This window comes from Rattus norvegicus, chromosome 2 (genome assembly GCF_036323735.1).
Source record: "Rattus norvegicus strain BN/NHsdMcwi chromosome 2, GRCr8, whole genome shotgun sequence".
Lineage (NCBI taxonomy): Eukaryota > Metazoa > Chordata > Mammalia > Rodentia > Muridae > Rattus > Rattus norvegicus.
In genome coordinates this window covers 199,763,919-199,786,784 of record NC_086020.1, presented here as the reverse complement: position 1 = coordinate 199,786,784, position 22,866 = coordinate 199,763,919, and the positions used below count along the sequence as shown (strand labels likewise).

The window sequence follows — 22,866 nt, the reverse complement described above, 5'->3', positions numbered from 1 at the left end:
ACTACAAAGGAAAGAGAGAGTAAAATCAAATAAAACATCAGTGATAATCATGACAATGAACGCAGTAACTGTAGTGTTTACTGAGCTATAACCTTACACCTCTGCTCTCTCACCTTACATCCATTATTGTATGAAGTATACACTGATCCTCAGCTTATAGATCAGGCATAATCAGGGAGGTCACATTAGTCCCTCAAGATCACAGCCTAGAAAGGAACCCAGAACTCAGACCAAGACCTACCTTAGAAACACTGTTCTTACCCAAAATAGAACTCAATCTCTTCCAAGATCTCACTCTGGACTCCTCTTGATGTCACTGTCCTGAACCTTAACATTTGAACTTGTCCTTCAGGCTTTGTGTAACAACCTTTGGCCATGTGTGTTTCTCTTTCATTCAAGAAAATGTGTCAATCACCTGACACGTGCACGTGCTCTCCAGGCCCTGGATTGAAGTCTGTGGATCAAGGGGAGCAGGAGCAGGGCTGGCATTAACCTCTCTGCTAGTTAGACCGGAAGCCTCAATCCGAGTCCTACAAATGGCCTCATCAAAGAAAACCCCACCTTCTCATGCACCCCACCTTCTCGTGCACCCCACCTTCTCATGCACCCCACCTTCTCATGCACCCCACCTTCTCAAACACCCCACCTTCTCATGCACCCCACCTTCTCATGCACCCCACCTTCTCATGCACCCCACCTTCTCATGCACCCCACCTTCTCATGCACCCCACCTTCTCATGCACCCCACCTTCTCGTGCACCCCACCTTCTCACGCACCCCACCTTCCCATGCACCACAGCACACCAACTGACAACATGGGAGGAAACACTTCCAAGCAGCTTGTGTTAATCAAAATGGCATCTAGAGTAATAGCAAATGCATTCGGCACAACATGAAGTGAGCACATGTCCAGATCCTGATGAACGGTCTGATCATAATGAAATAAGGGATTTCTAAAATAATCCTGGGAGTGGGAAACGCTTTTTAAAAAATTCAGACCTTAAGCAAAGAAACTAAAAAGATTCTACTTAAGATTGCTACCTAAAAGACAAAAATGGATCCATCATTTTGAAAAGTTAGAAAACAATGAATCACTTCTAAACATAAACTTAAAGACAAAGAGAAACTGTAAGCCATCTAAAAGGACCCAAAGTGACCTGTCAATCTCAGAATCTCTGTTATTTCTCAAAAAAAGTTCGAGTTGCCAAGCTACATCCTGGTCCATGAACAAAATATATGTCTACTCAGAGTTAGAACCAGCAGCCACTTTATGCTGGGGCTTATGCGCATCCCAACCTTTCTTCTGAGAGATGAGACAAACTGTAATTAGATTCAATTAGAATTTGTGCGGATGTTAATTCAGAGCAAATCAAAGTGAATTGGCATTGAATAAAAAACTCAGTACTAGAAACCAGGGAACTGCTGAACAGCAAAGGAATCATAAGCCATTCTACAGCACTCAAAATGTCTGCTCCTCGCCATGTCAGAAGAGAAAATCATCACTCATCTGGGTCAATTGACATTTTTCCAGGATATGTCAAGCCTCTGATTGAAAATATGTTCCTGACACCAACACTATTAAGAGGTTAGGCAGAGTCTAGGGAACTGCATGGTGTCACTAGTGGGGGCAAGGGCAGAGGGGACAGCTACAAAGTATCTATGTGTACTTGAGAGCCTATTAAACCCTTGTCTATCTGGACTTACTCTGCCACCATTATGCTGTGCCTCACATAGCATCCTGAATCTTACCTTCCTCACAGATGAACCAATCCAAAACTGGATCCAAAGCCAATGAGTCTCTCATGCTTTATAATTAAAAAATAACAAAAAGGTTTCTCCTACATTCTCAACCTCTTCCCTGACCATCTGGTGAGATTCAAACAGAGGAAAGCAGAGAAGAAGAGTAAAGGGGAGAAAAGTCAGAATGTCTGAGCCTGGATCCTGCTGTCATCCCCAGGGCAGATGGCCTTAATGTGACTGTCTGACCCTCTGTGTCTCATTATATCCATTGGAGGGACAGGAACATGTCCAGGCTATCTTCCCAATGCTCCTGAGAATCAGGAATCAGTGGTAACAAGCACTCTGGAAACTTTAAAGCGCAGTAAAAAATATAAGACATTGTCGTTATAACTACATTCCAGACCTCAAAGCTGCCAGATAGGTGTGAGTTCGAAACTTACTATCAGTAGAGGTTGAAGGGCTTCGACCTATGTTAGCATAGGTGACCCAAGCAGCTGCACCATCAAAAGTCTCACCCCAGAATAACGAAGACTCCCCACCACTGCTTCGATGGCATTCCTGCTTAGTATCCCATACTCTATCAACCACAGCAGTTCAAGCAGACACAGGCTAGTCCCTGATTAACATAGTCCCCTGCAGAGCCACTAGCAAGGTCCCCAGCTACATGCAGAATTGCAGGTTTTCCCCCTTCTTCATGGGCGGAGGTGTTTTCCATCGCTTCTCCACTTACTTTTCTCATCAACCGATTCTCCCCACAGGTCCAAACTTGGACTAGCATAAAGTTTATCCAATTTACCTGACAAGTCAGAGTCTGACATAGTAGATAACATCATCATGTCCTTTGCTTGTCTTAATGTCTCCCTTAGGACGTCTAATTCTCTCTGGGCTGACAGCTCCGCTGCAGCTGCACGTCTTAGCCACCACAAGAAAAGCCATAGATTCCACCGCCTGCACGAGATCCCATCCCAGAGATGCTACTCTCAAGAACTGCAGTGTGTTCTCCACTCCCACTTGCCAAGCAGGAATGCGGCTCCATACCACAGACAAGAAGATAACCATTCCAGGATTCACCCTCCGGAAATGTCACCTCTACAGACTCAGCTACAGTTCCCTACCTTACCACCACAGCAGGGTCAGCACAATTGCTGCGACAATAAGAAGGTGCACTACTTCATCCCATATAGAGAAAGACAACCATGTCAAGACAGTCCACCATCAGACAGCTTAGCTAGGTCCAGCTGCCTGTGTCCTTGGCCATTGAGTCAGGGTGTGCGCAGGGTGGGGACACTGTTCTTCTCAAACTCAGCATCAGTTCCATTATGAGCCAGCTAGCTAGTTCAAGCATCACAGAAACTCTTCCCCTGAGGAACTCCAAATATATGCCCATCCCTACTCCTCCTTACAGGACTCCAAGGACAGACCAAATAAGATTTCACCAAAAGTCCAACTCGGGGAAACAATGAGCTTATTGCACTTATAGAACATGGGGGAAGGGTATCTTACATGAGCAAGAATGAACCTAAGGGCTGGAGAGATGGCTCAGTGGTTAAGAGCACTGACTGCTCTTCCCGAAGTCCTGAGTTCATTTCCAGCAACCACATGGTGGCTCACAACCATCTACTTGAGATCCGATGCCCTCTTCTGGTGTGTCTGAAGAGAGCAACAGTGTACTCACACACATAAAATAAATAAAGACTTTAAAAAGAAAAGAATGAACCTAAAGCAGCAGTGGCATGGAAAGTCTTACCCCAGCACAGATGACAACTTCCCCATGGCTGCAAAAAGCCCCACGTCATTAGGACAGAATTACATGCAACTGGCTGAGAGGCACAAGCATGGAAGTCCTATATATCAGAAGAGTAGCTAATGAACCACCCCACCCCTCCTTCTACGAGTTAACATGAGCCATCAACAAGCCAGATCTCAGGCACTGCTTTCAGATAGCCCCAGCTGCTCTGATGAAGTTAATGGCTGTTTCTACTGTTTATGCTACAGCAGGGCCTCACAAATGCTAACCCTACCACTGAGCTGTATCCCAGCCTTGTCCAAATCCTGTTTTCACTCATTTCCCAATATTAGAAATGATTACGTTATCTCTGATTTAACATTATATTCAACACCATTATACTAAGAGTAGAATTGCATGAAAACATGCAGAAGCCAGAAAGAGGCTCAGCCTTCAGCCTCCCCTCATGAGAGCAACCCCTCTCTGCTGTAGGCGTTACCTCAGGATCTGTAATATAGAATAGTAGCTGCATAGCAGGATTTAGGGAAAAACTCCACCCACATTTATGCAAAGCACCAAGGAGTATGTGCCCCGTTATAACCATGTAATCATGCTTGAATTATGGGATAGTGGCAGACAGTCAGCCAGATCTGAATTCCAACCCTTGCCTACCTCATATTAGATATGTGATTTGGGGTACAGAATTCCTCATTAGCGTACTGAGAAAAATACTAGCATCCCCTCATAAGCCTGTTACAAGTATTAAAAATTTATATCTACATGAAATTTTTTTTATAAAAGGCTTTGTGAGTGTTCAGTAACTGATGGCTTGGACCCTTTTACTTGGAGTGTTTGACAGTAGGAACACAACTATATTTTTCTGCCACTTTCTGTTACGCACAGTCTGGAGAGAGAGAGAGAGAGCATCAGCACAGACACCTGCCAAGCTGATGGCTGGAGAGTAACAAGCACAGGTTCGAACCCAGACTTGACCCTCTTTCAGTCTTACCACTGTCAAAAGAATTTAAGTAACCAGAAACAGAATGCATTTGTCCACAAGATCTAAAGAGCTCTTCCCTTTACAGTCAGGTTTTTCTAATCTCAATTTTTCTCCTAAGCTTCTATTGTCTCACCAATTGGGTGGTCATGTAACTCCAGTGAAACAAACCCATGCATTTTTAAAAGTATTTCTATAAGTTTCCAGTCTTTATCACCATATCTTAAATGGGGGGAGGGGAATGGCTCCTTAATACGTTTTTTAAAGCCAGAATTTTTGTTTCATGTTCCATTTCCTCAAAAGAGAATGTGCGGACTGTGACAGGATTGGAGACGTATGAAACCAGAAACATCTCTCTCAGCTTCCAGAACAGCCGTGCAGCATGGTGGCCACCGCCATTTGTACTTCAACTGAATTCCCCTATCTTCGCTGGTCACAGAGCACAGCCATAAACAGGCTTCCCATTGCCTACTCATGGCCTGACTTTCTGTTCCTTGTGCTACCATATTCTATCCGCCATCACTTTACTTGTGACCCCAAGTTGGTTACATGACAGCTTCCCTGAGATAAAAGCCTTCCCTGTTATTATCTCCTCCCTTTCCTCCCACGTTGGCAAGAAGCCTGATGAGCCACTAGGCTGGGAACTATTCGAAGATCACAGAATGACTCCAGGTCTAAGTCACAAAGAGGCTCAGCCTTCAGCCTCCATATATGAAAGAGCTACCAATCTTTGCTCTATGTCAGCATCAAGTTCCTAATATTTCTGTGACAAGTTTCTGCTTGGATTTTATTATATAGCCAGATATTATATCATGAGAGTTAAGTAAAACCCAAGTCTCAAACAGATATTCGAGAAGATACTAGTACCCAAGCTAACGAATAAGAATGGGGAATGGAGAGGTGGCACAGTGGTTAAGAACACTTGTTCTTGTAGAGGGCCAGGTTGAATTCCTAACTCCCATGTGGTGGCTCACAGCCACGTGTAACTGCAGTTTCAGGGGCTCTGAGGGCACCAGACATATTTATGGTGCACACATAGAAAGGCAGACAAAGCACTCATACAAATAATGACTCTTGCAACTAAGAATCAAAACCAAAGCCTTGCACATGTCGGACAGGCTCTGAGACACAGAGCTGCACCCCACGGTCTTTTCTTTCTCTTCATACATGCAGGCTTTCACAGTATAATGTAGTAACCAGACTCAGGGCTACTCACAGGAAAGGGGTTTGAATTCACATCACTTCATTAAAAACGCCTATCATTTTTGAAAGTACAGTTTTAATTTTTAATTAATTAATTTATGAGGGGGGAATGCCAAATTCTGGAGGATGCATGTAAAGGTCAAAAGACATCTTGCAAGGGTCACGTCTCTCCCCCATGTGGGTCATCGGTCTTGACGGCAAGCACCTATACCCATGAGAAATCTCACCTGCCCAACAATATAATTTCCTTCACCATTGATTTAATAGTCACCAAAGTAATAACATAAATATTAAAACAATTTTCATGCAAAAAATCACTGAAATGCAAGCACCTGGACAATCTCCCAGCAGTGCTGGGGCTCCAGAAGTGCACATGCCTTGTATGTGTGAAGCCCTGGCTTTGTCCCAGCACCGGCCCATAGCCATATTTCATGTCTTCTCCAGATAATTGTTCAAAGTGTTCATTAAGAACAGGACAATTTCACCTCCTCAGCTTCCAAAAACGAGGTGCCTTGTATATAAATAAAAAGCTTGAGGAAACATGCATTGGTCCTTGGACATAGGGATAGGATTCCACCCTGGGAGGAGAAAAGATCTGGAAGGACTACCTGTGGGCAAAGGATGCCCCTGCTGTAAGTTACAAAGTGCTTCTGAACTCGCTTCCAAGGTTGTTGCTGCTGTCGGACTCTGTTCTTTGGGATGGGACTTACTCTTACTTGCTAAGCCATTCAACCAAACAACGCAGATACGTGGGCCACTTGAGACACTTTGACTTAGTTAAATACTCTCTGGTGAAAAGTAAATGCTAGGCAAGGGCTAGGGAGGTAGTTCAAAGGTTAAACACTTGCATGTGCAGGATTCTGGTCCCAGAACTATATTTTAAAAAAATGAATTAAAAAGCAAATATGTCAGTACCTTTCCAAAGTCACGAACATCGAATAGGTCAAATGCCTCAAAAAGCTCACTTTTCTTCATTCCGAACGTGTCACAGCAGGCGGCCAGAAATGTCCGGATATTCTTCAGACAGAGAAACTGAGGAACAGAAAACAGCAGTATAGGGTGAGTTTTTCTGAGTGTGAACTCTCTTCTGTCCCACGTAAGATACAATGAGAACATGTGTACATGAGTCATACAATAATGTCCCCATGTACACAGTATACATTCATCACCTCACCACCCACTGTCCTCTCTTGTCCCCACTACTGTCTCCTTCCTTTCTCTTCCTAAATACCCACGCCCTTCGGCTCTCACACCGTTTTGAAATCTAGATCCTGCACAGCAGAAACAATGTGCGATGGCTACCTTTGTGAGTCTCCTTATTGCTTTTGATCGGTTCAGCAGAGCTGTGAGCCGGCTGCGACCAGACAGATGCAGTTTGTAGCCTCCTGAAACTCACAAACTCGATTGAATAGTTTATGTTTTTATATGGTTCCCGGAGGAGGGATCTGGAGAGCAAACAGGCAGGCAGAGGTAGACAGAGACATAGGGTCCGCTGATGTAGGAGAGTCTCCAAGAGACATCAGAGCAAGGGAGAAAGGGAAAGGTAACCTAAGAAGGGAGGGGTCAGACAGAACGGTCTGTTGGACAGCCTTTATTCTGATGCGCAAAATACCAAGTGCTTGGGCCACAGGTGACACAAAATTTGATGTCTCTTAAGGAGCTGCGGTGCTGCTGGCAGACTGGAAGACGCTGGAGTAAGAACCATGCAGGGAAACAGGAAGCTACGGCAGTGACTCCAAATGACAGGAGATCGTGGACAAACAAGGAATTACACTCCCATGGTGTTACATCTGAGGTGCCATTGGTCATCAGGCGGCAATTGGATATGTAAGTCTACAGCCCAGGTGACACATGGACTTCAGACCCAAGTCCCGGAGTCTTTAGAGCAGTGGTTCTCAAACTCCCTAATGCTCCAACCCTTTAATCCAGGTGTGGTGACGACCCCCAACTGTAAAATTATTTTCACTGCTACTTCCTAACCGTAATTTTGTTGCTGTTACTGATCAGGAAGATGGAGATCACCACTGCCTAGGGAAGCTGGCATTGAAGTTTACAGACTCTGACAGAAGGCTCTTTAGGGTCAGACCCTGGGGCAAAAGACTGTCTGGGGTGGATTCGGGGACGTGGGAAAGAGAGAAAGTGAAGCCAGGATAGAGGCTGTTGAACAGCACTGCAAAGGGAAACAAAAATTTGACAGGGAGCAGAGGTTACCCAGAAAGAGGCATCCTTGCACGACGGGGTCCTTGAGCAGGTGAAGGAGAAGGGCTCGTCTGTGAAGTGCAAGGCTGACCCTGGACAGGTACACGCATGCCCAGCGCTTCCATACAACCGGGACAGCAGACAGACGGGAAGATGCTATTGACGACGTGAAACCCAGACGTGGGAGCTCACTCCCTGAAGGGCACAGATCTACCTACACACGTGTCTCAGAAGCAAAGCAGTTCTGGGTTTGCCTGTGACGAGTTCTTAAATTATCACCCAGGGCAACTTGGAACTAGCAATGCAGACCAGACTGACCTTAAACTCAAAGTAATCCTTCTGCCTCCATTTCTCAAGTGAACAATATTATAGACACAAGTCACCACTCTCAGCTTAGTAAATTAACTTTCAGAAATACGAACTGCTGTGACATACATTTTAATTTTTCATGTACTTATGTTAAAACTTTAAGTATATGTAGAATATATGTGTGGGGGGGTGTATATATATGTATATATATAAATATATATATAATTCCAAAATAATTTGGTAAATTTAATCTCTTAGTGGCTGGTGTGGCTTGTAATCCCAACTCACATGGGAAACAGAAGGAGTACCAGGAGTTCAGGGTTATCCTCAGCTATGTATGCAGTGAGATCAGGGTTAGCCTCGGCTATGTATGCAGTGAGCTAAGGGTTAGCCTCGGCTACCTAAGACCATCTCAAAACCAGAGAACAACAAAAAACAAAACAACAAAAAAAACCCTTAATCTCCAGTAAGTGAGTACAATATCAATAAGCGAGCAATTATTGCTTCTTTGTTTTTAATGTATTTCCAAAGCACTGACTGTCAACATTGCATCTTGTTACGGTTTCTTGTATTCATAAACTTGGAGAAAGCTCATTTTGCTTTCTCTGCATTCAGATTTGTCATGGACTTAACTCGAGTTTCACCCTTTACAGGAAGCATTCTCAGAGGCTTAAATATTTCAGGAGGGGTTAAAACCGCAAGGGGAAGCATCATAAACCCTTTGAAAGGCAAACAGCAACCAATCAGGGGACGCAGCAACTGCTGTCACTTTAAAGATTCATGAGACCTTTACTGCACAGTACCACTCTGCATGTCACTCCTCCACACTGAATCGCTTATTTACAGATTAAAAGCCTTGCATTCTGCCAAGACAGGCAATAATTACTCTCTGGGGGATTATGCAATTGCTCTCTTGCAGTATTTTTTTTAACATAATTAAGTGAGGAGAGACTCATAGCTCACCAAGGAACAAAGCACAGTTGCAAATACCGCCCTCCGAAGATGTCTCACCAAACCCACATTTTCCCCATGTGGAGGAAAAGCTGCAGCAGGTCCCCACCAAAACGCTTTGATCGTGAAGTCAGAAAGGCAAGAAGCATCATTCAAAGTTGGAACAGTTGAAAACAGTCACGAAGCCTAAAAAACAGGCTCTGCGTTTACTGGAGCCAATATTAACCTTCCTTAACCTTCACAGGCTCAATTCTATTCCGCTCAACAAGTGTTGGCCGGATCTGAACAAAGTCACCGGTGTGCTGCTGCTTTTCCAGGCAAGTCGCTAGCCTGATTACCCTGTTTAATACCCAGTTTTAGCCAAATGTTTTTGAATGCCTGCAATATCATACATACTGGAAAAGCTAAAAGGCTCTGCTTTAAGCTTTTCTAGTAATACTCCTGGGAGATTTCCATAGTGCTTCAACATTTGGCTGGAAGCACCAGGCTCTGCACGCACACTCTAGACTCCTGGGTGTTCCGCTGTGTGCTGGAATAGGAGCAGAGCTGAGGAACAGAGGAAGGGGGCTGTGGCATCATTATGGCAGTCCCAAACACAGCTGAGCCCACCAGACACCCTGCTCCCTCGGATCCTTACTATGCTTTGATTCTATCCATTGTTTCCTGTTTAAGAGACCCAACATGAAGGCTGAAAAAATAATATACCTACACCGTACACTCCGACCTACTCCACAATCACAACAGCGCCATGTATCCTTTTGTGAGCATGCCCTTTATCACAAAAAAAATTTTGTCTGTGCTGTTTGAAAGGAGGGCACAGACATTTTTTTTAAAATTTATTTAATACTTAATAATAATTCTTTGGTTTCCGGGCAAACATCCCCTTCCCCCCTCCCCTTCCTTATGGGTGTTCCCCTCTCAACCCTCCCCCCATTGCCGCCCTCCCCCCAACAGTCTAGTTCACTGGGGGTTCAGTCTTAGCAGGACCCAGGGCTTCCCCTTCCACTGGTGCTCTTACTAGGACATTCATTGCTACCTATGGGGTCAGAGTCCAGGGTCAGTCCATGTATAGTCTTTAGGTAGTGGCTTAGTCCCTGGAAGCTCTGGTTGCTTGGCATTGTTGTACATATGGGGTCTCGAGCCCCTTCAAGCTCTTCCAGTTCTTTCTCTGATTCCTTCAACGGGGGTCCTATTCTCAGTTCAGTGGTTTGCTGCTGGCATTCGCCTCTGTATTTGCTGTATTCTGGCTGTGTCTCTCAGGAGCGATCTACATCCGGCTCCTGTCGGTCTGCACTTCTTTGCTTCATCCATCTTGTCTAATTGGGTGGCTGTATATGTATGGGCCACATGTGGGGCAGGCTCTGAATGGGAGTTCCTTCAGTCTCTGTTTTAATCTTTGCCTCTCTCTTCCCTGCCAAGGGTATTCTTGTTCCCCTTTTAGAGAAGGAGTGAAGCATTCACATTTTGATCACGCGTCTTGAGTTTCATTTGTTCTAGGCATCTAGGGTAATTCAAGCATTTGGGCTAATAGCCACTTATCAGTGAGTGCATACCATGTATGTCTTTCGGGCACAGACATTTTTATTCACTGCTAAGTCATTCAACATGTATCTCTTGGAAGTTAGAATGTTTCCCTACATACCAGTAACATCAGCACACATCAAAAACTCAGTTCTCATCTTATTTTCAGACTTGATTTTAAAGAGAATTAACAATTAATATCCCTTAGCTATTCAAATTTCTACCATTCTAACCTCAATCTCTTTTTATGTATTCACCCAAGCTAAGGTCTACTCCAGTGGTTCTTACTGCACTTGGCTACATGCTCTTTGTAGTACATTTTATTTTGACACACGTTTAATTAAAATATAATTATATCACTTCCCCCTTTCCCTTTCTTCCCTCAACCTTCTATGTCACCTCCCTCTGACCCCTCTCAAACCGCCACTCATATCAATAGCATCTTTTATGTTATTTTCATGTATATTAATATATAAATACAACCTGCTAAGTCATTCTTTGTTGTTTGTGTATTTGTTTTCAGATCTGACCACTTTGTATTGAGTAGCCAAAGAGGGGGGTTCATCCCTGGGAGAGGCTAATTCTCTCTCAGGAATCATTAGTTGCCTAGAGTTCTTCATCTAGGGTGGAACCCTGGGCTTTCTCCACCTTCCCCATTAGCATGTCTACTGAGATTGTCATTGCTCGTGTCTTGCTTATGCAGTCATTTCTAGAAGAGGCAGCCTCAGGTGACTCCATGGCGCAATGGATATAGCACATTGGACTTCTAGAAGAGGCAGCCTCACAGGGAATGTCATATATAGTGTAAGATTTCTTCTTTTATGTTGAGTTTTATGAAGAGTCCACGGCTAACTGTCTGGAGTAGATTCAGGGACATTATCCATTCATCTGATAATTCCCCATGGAATTGCTAACCTGTTCTTCCAGCATCTACACTACCTGTGGACTGAAGTCTGATTGGCAGAAGTAACTCACACGGCAAACCTCACACTTCCTCACCTGGGAAGGCACAGTGATGAGTTGTCGCACTACCTTAGCATTAGCCAATGCTAAGTCATCATTTGCTGGTCACTGCCCCACCTCTCCCTGTCATGTTCTTAGATTCTTACACAGCCTGAATGTGAAAGCACGTTGTCCTGTGACTGTCTTATTTCCAGAACATTTCTCACAAGGGTCATCACTGACCACCCTTGCCATCAGTTACTCTGCTTGGGACAATAAAAGAGGGTTTATTTTTCCATTTCCATCCTCCTTCCTATTTATTAACTGATACTCTTTTACTTTTTAAAAGAATCATCTCATCTTTTTTGTACTTTTTTCTTTTGTAGAAGAACTGATTTTCACATGATCTTAGATTTGTACCTGAAGGAACCTTAGAGTTTGTCCTTGCCTTTTTGACATCTCTGTTTCATTTTGTGATCTCGCTGTCTTATACTGTCTGCTTCACATTTTTCGTCATCTGGTTCTGATATCAGATGATTTACAGATAAGTGGCCTTTGGAAACACAGGAGCACCCAGCAACTCCGGGATTATAGCCAACAGCTACCAGTGAACCAACACCTCCACCTTCTGCAGAAATGACCTGGCCCTTTATAGCTCATTTAAATAGAACTGGTCCATAAGGCCCCAATATACTTTTTGCAGTATTTTATAATCTCCTTAGAAAGCCTAGGAAGCCTCCATGCATATCAATCTTTTCGAAAGAAGGGAAACTGTAGATCATTGAAGAGGACCCATAGCTAGAAATGATGTGGTTCACACAATGTCAGCCAGCACAAATTTTTCCTCCTGTCTATGCATTCTTTGGGGTTCAAAGGAGTTTCCTGGTCTTTTGTATCATCTGCTACAGCTTCAAATGATTGCCTTCAGAGAGATATTTCACAGCACAAAACAGGCCCATCTTTTTTATTTCATAACCATCTCTTATTCTCGATCAAAAGTTATGCAACTTTATTAAACCATCCCAGTTATTCATATGAGATCACTTTAAGTGGTCTTGGAGTTTAAATCTTTGCAAATTAGAATTAAATAATTTATATTTTAATTTCATATGTATCTATACAAGATGGATAATTAAAGATATATGAAACTCAAATAGCCATCTGTTTATTTTTAAAACATTAATGAGATGTCCATTCTATTATGTGTTAGACATTGTGAATTTTCTAAGATTCCCCAAGTGGATTTTGATTTATTAGTTTATTAAAAAGGTTAATTGAAAGTAACTTTTTGGACCAAAAATTGGGTCCAAAAAATAAACAGAACCAAGACTCTCTCCTCTACCCCTCATTCCAGACATTCAGAGCACAGAAAACAGAGCTGGTGTTGCACAATAGGGTGGCAAGTCCCATACGAATGTGCAAAGATTCACTGAGAGTCATGAAGCATGGAAACAATGTTCAGAAATAAGTGGTACAACATGGGACCTGGGGGGGGTAAATATTACTAAAAGAGAAATGTCTGGTGTTTGGATGGGAAAGGAAATAGCCTGAGTCAAGGTGTGTGTGAGAGAAAAAGAGATAGGTAAGGCATGGACCACTGTGGGCAGAGGAAGAGGTTAACATTGGGCACAAACGGAAGAAATCAGTGAGAGGACAGAGAGCGAAGCTTGAGCTTACCCAGCATGCCAAGGGCTTCTCAGCTCTATCCTAGGAGTGCTGAGGTTAAGGAGTTTTCGGTGGAAGAGCCAAGCACTACCTCGCATTGCATTTTCAATGTTTCGAGACATTGTTCTGTTCCAGGTGTCATGAGAAATAGACACTGTTTAGTCCTCACGACAACCCAATCAGGAAAATTTCATTTTTCTTTTCTATTTACAGAGACTTAGGAGATTGATTCACATTTACAAAACCACACTTGCCGAGGTGGTAGAGTCTAGATTCAAATCCAGACCTTCTGACTTCAGCACCACATCCTTATCTACTAAGTTACACTGACTTCATGTTGCAGTACATGAAGGAAAGGGGGGCTTGCTTTTTAGCATGCCTGAGATGGATAGCAAACGCAAAACAACCGGAACTACCATGTGTTAGTCTAACAGGAGATGGTGGTTACTGAGAAGGAAGGGTGGGAGAGTAGGAAAACAAAGAGCTCTAGGTCACACCAAGGGTAAGAGGTGGGAGAGGAAGACATAAGACTATGCCCATAGTCTTATAGTCTGTAGAGAGGGTGAGCTACATGAGAGGTGGTGACGACAGGCTGTGCCAGTTCGTTCTGTTCCTCATATGTGGAAAGACCCCGCCCATAGTGAGTGAATGTGACCTCCCTTCCACGAATCTTCATGGGTAAGTGATGCGTTCTAAGAGCAAAGTCACCTTGCATTCTCTTGCCCCCTTCATCTCTCTGCCCCTAAACAAAGATGTCTAGATTACTTAAGGTGGAGTGAGAGAAATGGCAGAAAGACACGCGACATCTATGCATGACCTGGGAAACTAAAAACTAAAGCGAAGCACTAGCGAGGCCTATGACATACTAAAATGATGCATCAGGCCAAAGCCGTCTGGACCTAACCAAGAGTTAGTGCAAAGAAGGTAGCTTTGAGCCAAGATTCCAGCACAGATCAGGGCAGAAACTCACAAAGCCCTAACCCTGGCTGAGGCGCTCTGGCAGCTGAAGGCTGCTAGAGTAGAGAGAGCCAGCTTTTTCGAGAGAAGGATAACCTACCAGAGGTGGTTCTTTCCTTCTCTCTGGGTGCCAGGGACCAAACTCAAGTTGTCAGGCTAGTTGGGGCAAGCGCCTTTACATGGTGAGCCATCTCTGCCCCCTTCCCCTCTTTAATTAAATGGAGTCAATCATATACCTCCTGGAAATTAAAAACAAAATGAAAATGGGTCTTCATTGGCCTGGGGACATATGTGCATTTTCCTTGTGGGTCAGTGGGCGGTAATGGGGTTTCATGGGCATCGTTCCGTGAAGAAAACTCAGTTCCGCAGTGTGGTATCTCCAAAGTACTTCATCTGGACCCTGCTATGACAAATATCCTCGGGGACAGTGAGGGAAGGCAGCGGAGCTCTAGAGGGGAAGGAGGTTCCTTAGCGGTAGCCAAGTTCTCAAAACACCAGCACGATCCTCCTCCCAATCAAAGGCTTGACTAATTTCCGCTGTTTGTAATTGCTTATCAAAAGACATAATTAACACTATTTAAAGTCAACGTTGGGAAATTTTATTTGGCTGCTGTTGTCTGTTTGTTTGTTCTTAACGTTTAAACGCCAGATGCAGAGCACAACACGTGTCATGCATGTGGAAGTCAGAGCCCTCGCTTTCAACAGATTCTCTTGCTGTTCATTATTCCGTCCCTCAGATAGCTGGCCGTTGGAGTACTGGGATTACACGGTGCTACAGTGTCTGGTTCCACATGAGTCTTAGGGATCTAAGCTCAGGACTTCGTGTTTGTGTGGCAAGTGCTTTGCCCCCTGAGCCATGTCCTTAGTCCATCAAAGTTTGTTTGTTCCACATTTATTTATAATGACAGTGTATACACATGCAAAGAGCGGTTTCACTGCTATGGTTTAGCTCCTAAGTGTAGGGCCAACGTGCAGATTACACACTCGTCTCTACAGCACCTGGCTCACGCCTGTTCTGGAAAGCGGCGAGCTGGCTGTAAGAGCCATCCATCCAATGATGGTCCCGAGAAACGGTAAACACTAGGAGAGCAGAGAATGTACGTTTCATCTTCATATCCTTGGATCCCTTCCAACAGCACCTAGCTGTAAGCAAACTTCCGAATGGATGTTGAAGTAGCTTGTTTACAGGGGAAAAAATTGACTACAAACCATCCTTAAAATATTACAAATTCTAAGCAATAAATTGGCCGCCAGGAAACTCAGAGTAAAGTTTTACATTAAACTGTCATCGTATCCTTCTACCTGGATGTCAATATAGCAATATATCTTTTTTATTGTTACTTTAGAACCTTTTTGAGGGGCAGGAGAGATGGCTCAGAGGTTAAGAGCACTTGCTGCTCTTCCAGAAAACATGAGTTGGGCTCCTAGCACCCAAGTTGAGAGGCTCATATCAACCCTCTAACTGCACCTCCAGAAATCTGAGTCCCTCTTCTGGCTCTGCGGACACCTGAACATATACAGCAAACACACAGGCAAACACACACACACACACACACACACACACACACACACACTCACTCTTAAAATAATCTTAAAACACATTTTTGGGGACTGGGTGGTAGTGATAACTACAAATAAAGTGAACAAAAATTTTCAAATATTAGGCTGATATTGACATAACTTTTTTTTCTGGTTTGTCAACTTCTGGAACATGGTTCAGTGCTGGGCTACGAGCTGATCCTCAGGGACTAGCTGACAGTCAGCAGCACCCAGGATTTTTATATCAGTGATACAGCAGCAGCTAACAAGGGTAGCAATGAGAAGCAAAAAGAATAGTGGCGCTAAGCAGTTGTAATGCTGTTAACATATGCTAACCTGGAGAGGATGGACAGAACCTACATACACACACACACACACACACACACACACCAAAACCACATACACTCACACAACACACCCACTCACAACACACACATATACAACACACACACAAACCACACACACACAAACCACACACACACACTCATACACAACACACATTTACAACACACACACACATACAAACCACACACACATACAACATACACATACACACCACACATACACAAAACATACACACTCACAACACACATACAACACACACATCCACAACACACACAAACCACACACACTCACACATAACACACATTCACAACACACACTCACAACACACATACAAACCACACATACACACACACACACACACACACACACACACACACACACACCCACGTCCAAGGCAGGGGCTCCTCAGAACAGCAGGCCATTCAATCACCTTCTTTGTGTCACCTCAGTAGAATGGAGGCTGGTGGAGTCCCTCCGCCTCCGTAGAACACAGCACTCACCATGAAGAATACCTCATCTCTGTAGCCTGTCACTTTTTTTTTTGGTTCTTTTTTTCGGAGCTGGGGACCGAACCCAGGGCCTTGTGCTTCCTAGGTAAGCGCTCTACCACTGAGCTAAATCCCCAGCCCCTAGCCTGTCACTTTTAAAGATAAGCCTTACAGATCTGCCTTTCACAGGCAATGGGAACAAATGCTACTGCGTTTTTCTGCTTTCTGTTGTTTAAGATTTTTATTATTCTGTTTTCACACAGTGTATTTTGATCATATTTGTTCCCAGCTCCTCAATTAATGCCTCACAGATGCCCTCCCACCTCCCAATTCCAAGTGGCTCAAATATCTAAAGATTAGACAGGAATCTCTGAAACTCCTAGAGGAAAGGGTAGGGACAGAACTTCTGGCTCTAGCTTCAGAGAAGGACTTTGTGAATAAGGCTCCGTGCCAGGGGCATTAGACCAGGAGTCGACAGGCGAGACTCCATAAAGTTGAAAGCACTGTGACCTACAGAGGAAATGGTAACCAGCTGAAGAGGCCTCGTACAGCACGGACACGTGCTGTACGTGCTGGCTATATGACGAAGAGGTACATCTCACACAAGCAAGCACCAACCAACCAAACTACCCAACTTAACAAGTCTGTCAGGCTCCTGTCAGCATGTGCTTCTTGGCATCTGCAATAGTGTCTGGATTTGGTGACTGTATATGGGATGGATCCCCAGACCTATGGCTCCAGCCCCATATGTAGCAGAGGATGACCTTGTCGGGCATCAATGGGAGGAGAGGCCCTGGGTCCTGTGAAGGCTCGATGCCCCAGTGTAGGGGAATGCCAGGGAGGGGAGGCGGGTGGAAGAGGATGGGTGGGTGGGTGAGTACCCACATAGAAGCATGGGGAGGGAGCATGGCATAGGGGGTAGCTGGAGGGGAAACCAGGAAAAGGGATGACATTTGAAATGTAAATAAAGAAAATATCCAATAAAAGAAAAGAATCTTATCCTGAGGCCCCCAAACCCATGGATAGATAAACGGAATATGAATGTTTAAGGAACAGCAAGGGGTTTCTAACCCATATATTTTAAGACTTGTTTTGTTTCAAAAATTAGCAATAAAATAACAAATACTAAAAAATAAAAAACAAGTCTCTAAATTAAGTATTCCAATATGCTTAAGAAACATACAACAAGTTCATCAACCTCACCCTCGGGGAAATGTAAATTAAAGTTCTTTGAGATTTGATATTTCTCCAATTGCAACAGCTAAGATTAAGAAAACATACTTCAGTAGACTCAAGTCAGATTTGAGGTCAATAGGTTCGAGCAGAAACTGAAATTAATATTTCTCCGGGAAATAGCGATGTGGTTAATGACAGTAGTTATTAAATATAATGTGATTTTAATCCATTATAACAGCATTGTATAAACAACACATAATTATTCTTTAAGATAGGATTAATTTATATCCTAAATTATCACAACACATAAAAGCAGTTAACTGTTCATCACAGCTTTAATTGATTTTTTATATTAAAAATGTCTGTTTTGATATTGTATCCATCTAGCCTCATATTAAATGCACCCAATTCCAAAATATTACAAATTCTAAAAGCAATAAATTCTATGGCTAGGCATGCACTTCAGAACTCTTGGTGTCTAATCACATGAAGCCAAGTCACAGGAATCTATTTCTGCATCCAGCTGTCAAGACACTACGACCCACACACCACAGCCACCGCACTCAGGTACCTGATGGCTGACTCTGTGTGGGTTATCTCTTTATCTGGGGTCCACATAAATCTTTCTGACAAGCCTTTTATTTTCTGATTGCTCATTATTGTGACAATATAAAGGAGGGATGATAAATGATTAAAATAAAAAACACCATCATATCGGTTTTACAAAACAGATCATCTAAGCTCTACAGACCAGTCTGCTGTTCGGGATCCACCGCAAAATGTTTGAAGATACGTTTTAAAATATTCATGATGTCAAAATCTTTATGGATTTCTGATTTTGAAGAAATCTTTACAATCTTACCGTATTGTTAAATAAGACAGGGGCCAATGCTGTGAACCTTACACTGTAGGACTGTCATCGTTGTAAAGGAAGGCTTCTGAAGTACAATTAAAAACGAAACACACACCACCACCCACCCACAACTTCAGAGGAGAGAGACATATGTAAATTTTCTCAGAAGTAAACAAAACAACATATTAAACTGCAAGTCAGATCAACAGAATCCTGAGCTTTAAACCAGCCAACCAACCTTTCCCCATAGGACACTTGAGAGAGCCTGCCTTCTTTCTTTCTTCCTTTCTGTCTTTCATTCCTTTTAAAATACATTTTGAATTAAAATATAATCACCTCACATCCCTTCTTCCTTTCCATCCCCCATGCTGCTGTCAAATGGGTTTCTTGATTATTATCGTCACCATCTAACTCAAGAAGCTCAAGAGTAGGCTGCACTTCATGCACATTAACTCTGGAACAAAATTATTCACATCTTACCCATCATTATTTTTCTGTGCTGAATGTCACCCTAAACCTGCCCACATTTCTAACCTCTAATACTGTCCTTGTGACCACACTCTTCCAAATTTAGCATCAACATCAAATTTTACATCAGTCAAAAGACAAGAATCTTGAAATTTTGCAGTTGAGGGCTTAGAATGATGACAAGGTCTCCCCAGTAGCTTTGACAATAGTCTGGGTTGTTTAGGCGTTCCTGTGGGGCCATTTTGGTCAACAACAGGATTAAAACGTAACACACTCTTTGTAATGAAGACCTCATTAGGTGATGAGAGATGTTCAAGAGGATTTGGGGAAGAGGAAAATGTAATCAGAATATGTTGTAAAGGAAAAACTATTTTCAAAAAAAGAAAAGGGAAAATAAAACAGTTGCAACAAAAGAATAAAGATTTAAAAATATTTTTAATGAAGAAAGAAAAGCCAAGTAAACCTAGCAAGTGGATGGGTGATATGGATGCAATTCTGTCTGACCTCAGAGATCATTCTGAGTCAATAAACTAAATGACCTTCTTGCAGCCACACCTTTATCATTGCTATAATTACTAATGTATAAATTATAACTATATTTTATGCTTCATTGTCACTGTTCTATGCATATGTGTGTATGTATATCCTACATACACACACATATTTTTTAATGTGACCATACACGCTATCTCTACTTCCTTCTGTTTTTCTCTACTCTCTTCCTCCTCACTCCAAGCTCCTACCTTTCCTCCTCTTCTTATAATCCAACTTCTACCTTTGGATTTTTAAGATTGTACTTGTAAGTGCAACGCTATAATACTTGTATTTCTGCTTGCAACTTAACATTTTTCATTTGTTTTTCTTAAGATGCTACTTCATTCATTTTTCTGTGGCTGAATAGTATTCCACTGTGTATACCCACCATGTTTCCTTGGTCTGCTCCCCTGTTAATGGAAACCTAAGCTAATTCCATAATTTGGCTCTTAATATAGAATATCAATAAACTTATATATGCAGGTAATATTCTGATTTTAATTACTTTGGTGATTATTATTTAAGGGATAATATAAATTCAGTGGATCATGTGGAGTTCCATTTTTGGTTTTTGAGAAATTTCCAAACTGTTCCCATGTGAGAAGTACCACAATTCTTAACAGTAGAGTCAGGGTTAGGGTCTCTTCTCCTGTTCATCTCATGAGCAAGTGGGTACTGATGGGCAAACAACTATGACTGAGAACTCAATTCTCCCCCTGCACAATTGAGTGAACATTACCAAAGGTGTAGGATTGAAATGATACAGCATCTAGGAGGACCATGGGCAGCACTGAGTGAATGAGGAGACTGCCCACACAAGTCCACTGGTATTGTCTGATCTAGAGCATTTCCTACATTAAACACTGCAGTAGGATAAAGCTTGAATAACAGCCATGCATGGGTCGCAATGGCACCCATCTTCCCTTTCACAGAAATAGGGCTATGCACTGCAAATGGCTCGGCAAAACTCACACAGCACGTTTCAAATGAAACTAGAATTTTAAATTTATCTTTTATACTCTATAAACCACATCTTCCATTACAGGCCTGGGGAGGCACCAGATACCTATCATGCTAAAGAAGCAACACTCGGCTCAGGAAGTTGTACAAACCAAAAAGTGCCTTCAATTCGGTAGAAAGCAGCTGAGCTGAGTGTCTGGAGATCCCAAGCGCAGATTACAGAGACTAATTCTGGAGAGGATGGAAGATAAAGGGTTTGCTAGAGTTGGAGTTGAAGGCATTGACATTCAGTTGATTAAAATTCAGTTCACTGGAAAATTCTGACTCAAAGACAGAAAACTGAAGAAAACCAACTGTGGAAATTAACTTGGGGTAAAATACCCACTTACTTATATTGCCTACTTTTAAGTTTATTACCTGACACACGGTCTTCTTTCTGGTTTATGCTCCAGGTTTTACCATCTATATTATAGGAAAATGGTGTGCAGGGCTTCTTCCTAGATTCTGCATGACAGCTTAGCCAAGTCACTATGCTGACGCCACACTAACACTACGTACACTTAATCGTCACCTGGAAACTACTTATAATTTGTAAATAAATGCATCATTATTTAGTGTATCTATTGCAGTATTTGTACATCAGTCTATTTACGAAGCAACCATATGTTTGTCTAGCTACAGAGTAGGATATACGTTACTGATTTTATAACTCATTTTTTGTGTCCTTTCTCATATAAGGTAATAATATTAAACCTCATCAACATTCAGACCACCATGAGGAAGAGTGGATGAAAGGGAGAATGAGTCACAAAAAGGAAACAGACAAAGGAACCTCTCTCCCGATTTTTGCCAGTCAGGTGCAGGCTTTCTATATCACATCTTCATGTGCTTGAGTCTGCAAACAAGCCTGGATCTTCTGTTTCAAACCGTCTTGAACATCAGCGTTAGCGGTCTCTTAGCTGCTTCCTTTCCCATAAGCATTCCAGCATGCGCTCAGCGCTAAACTACCTGATGTCCATCAGTACCACAAAGGATCATCTAGATCAGAGGTTCTCCACTTCCTAATGCTGCGACCTTTACTACAATTCCTCGTGCTGTGCTGACCTCCAACCACAAAATTGTTTCACTGATACTTCATAACTCTAATTTTGGTACTGCTCTGAATCGTAATGTAAATGTCTGTTTTCTGGTGGTCTTAGGCAACCCCTGTGAAAGGAGTCATGACCCACAGATTGAGAACTGCTGATCTAGGTGGTTCTAGATGAAACAACCAGAAAGGCTCAACCAAGATCAGAAAGTACAAAAATAAAACTTAGACTTACAGCAAGAATCTTGGTCACATTGCTGAAACTTAAGTGTCACTCTTCAAGATAGATAGATAGATAGATAGATAGATAGGTAGATAGATAGATAGATAGACAGACAGACAGACAGACAGACAGACAGACAGACAGACAGATAGATAGATAGATAGATAGATAGATAGATAGATTGATAGATGATACAGACAGACAGGTGGATGGATGGATGGACACACAGATATATAATGAGTATCCATCCACAACATCATAATAAAAATAAATTTCACAAGGAAAGCGTTTGAGTTTTCAGAGCCTATGCATTGTGAGCAGTTATATGAAACTACTTTTAAACAATTAAGCACCAAATATAATTGTACTGGCTGGTTTTGTGTGTCAACTTGACACAAGCTGGAGTTATCACAGAGAAAGGAGCCTCCCTTGAGGAAATGCCTTCATGAGATTCAGCTGTAAGGCACTTTCTCAACTAGTGATCAAAGGGGGAGGACCCACCTCATTGTGGCTGGTGATCTTGGGTTCTATAAGAAAGCAAGCTGACCAAGCCAGGGGAAGCAAGCCAGTAAGAAACATCTCTCCATGGCCTCTGCATCAGCTCCTGCTTCCTGACCTGCTTGAGTTCCAGTCCTAACTTCCTTTGGTGATGAGCAATGTGGAAGTGTAAGCTGAATAAACCCTTTCCTCCCCAACTTGCTTCTTTTTTTTTCTCCCTTTTCTTTTTTTCGGAGCTGGGGACTGAACCCAGGGCCTTGCACTTGCTAGGCAAGCGCTCTACCACTGAGCTAAATCCCCAACCCCCCCAACTTGCTTCTTGGTCGTGATGTTTGTGCAGGAATAGAAACCCTAACTAAGACAATAACAATGTTCTTACATTGGCCAACTCTTTTTCCTAATTAAGCTGCTATAGCCCTAATACCCCCATGAGATCACAGAGTAATAAAAATCCTACATGAAATAAATGCTATGCAAAAATAACA

The 22,866-nt window shown here is 42.7% G+C and overlaps 1 protein-coding gene across 3 annotated transcripts in view; it reads right to left on the bottom strand.

The window, feature by feature from the left end:
- The window catches only part of Vav3 (vav guanine nucleotide exchange factor 3), a 342,484-nt gene that overhangs the window by 255,560 nt on the left and 64,058 nt on the right, over positions 1-22,866 (bottom strand). For all 3 annotated transcript variants that reach the window (XM_017590775.3, XM_063281659.1, NM_001191714.1), the window contains exon 2: positions 6,582-6,698. In XM_017590775.3, coding sequence (XP_017446264.1) covers positions 6,582-6,698 — 117 coding nt within the window. The remainder of the gene's footprint in view (positions 1-6,581; positions 6,699-22,866) is intronic.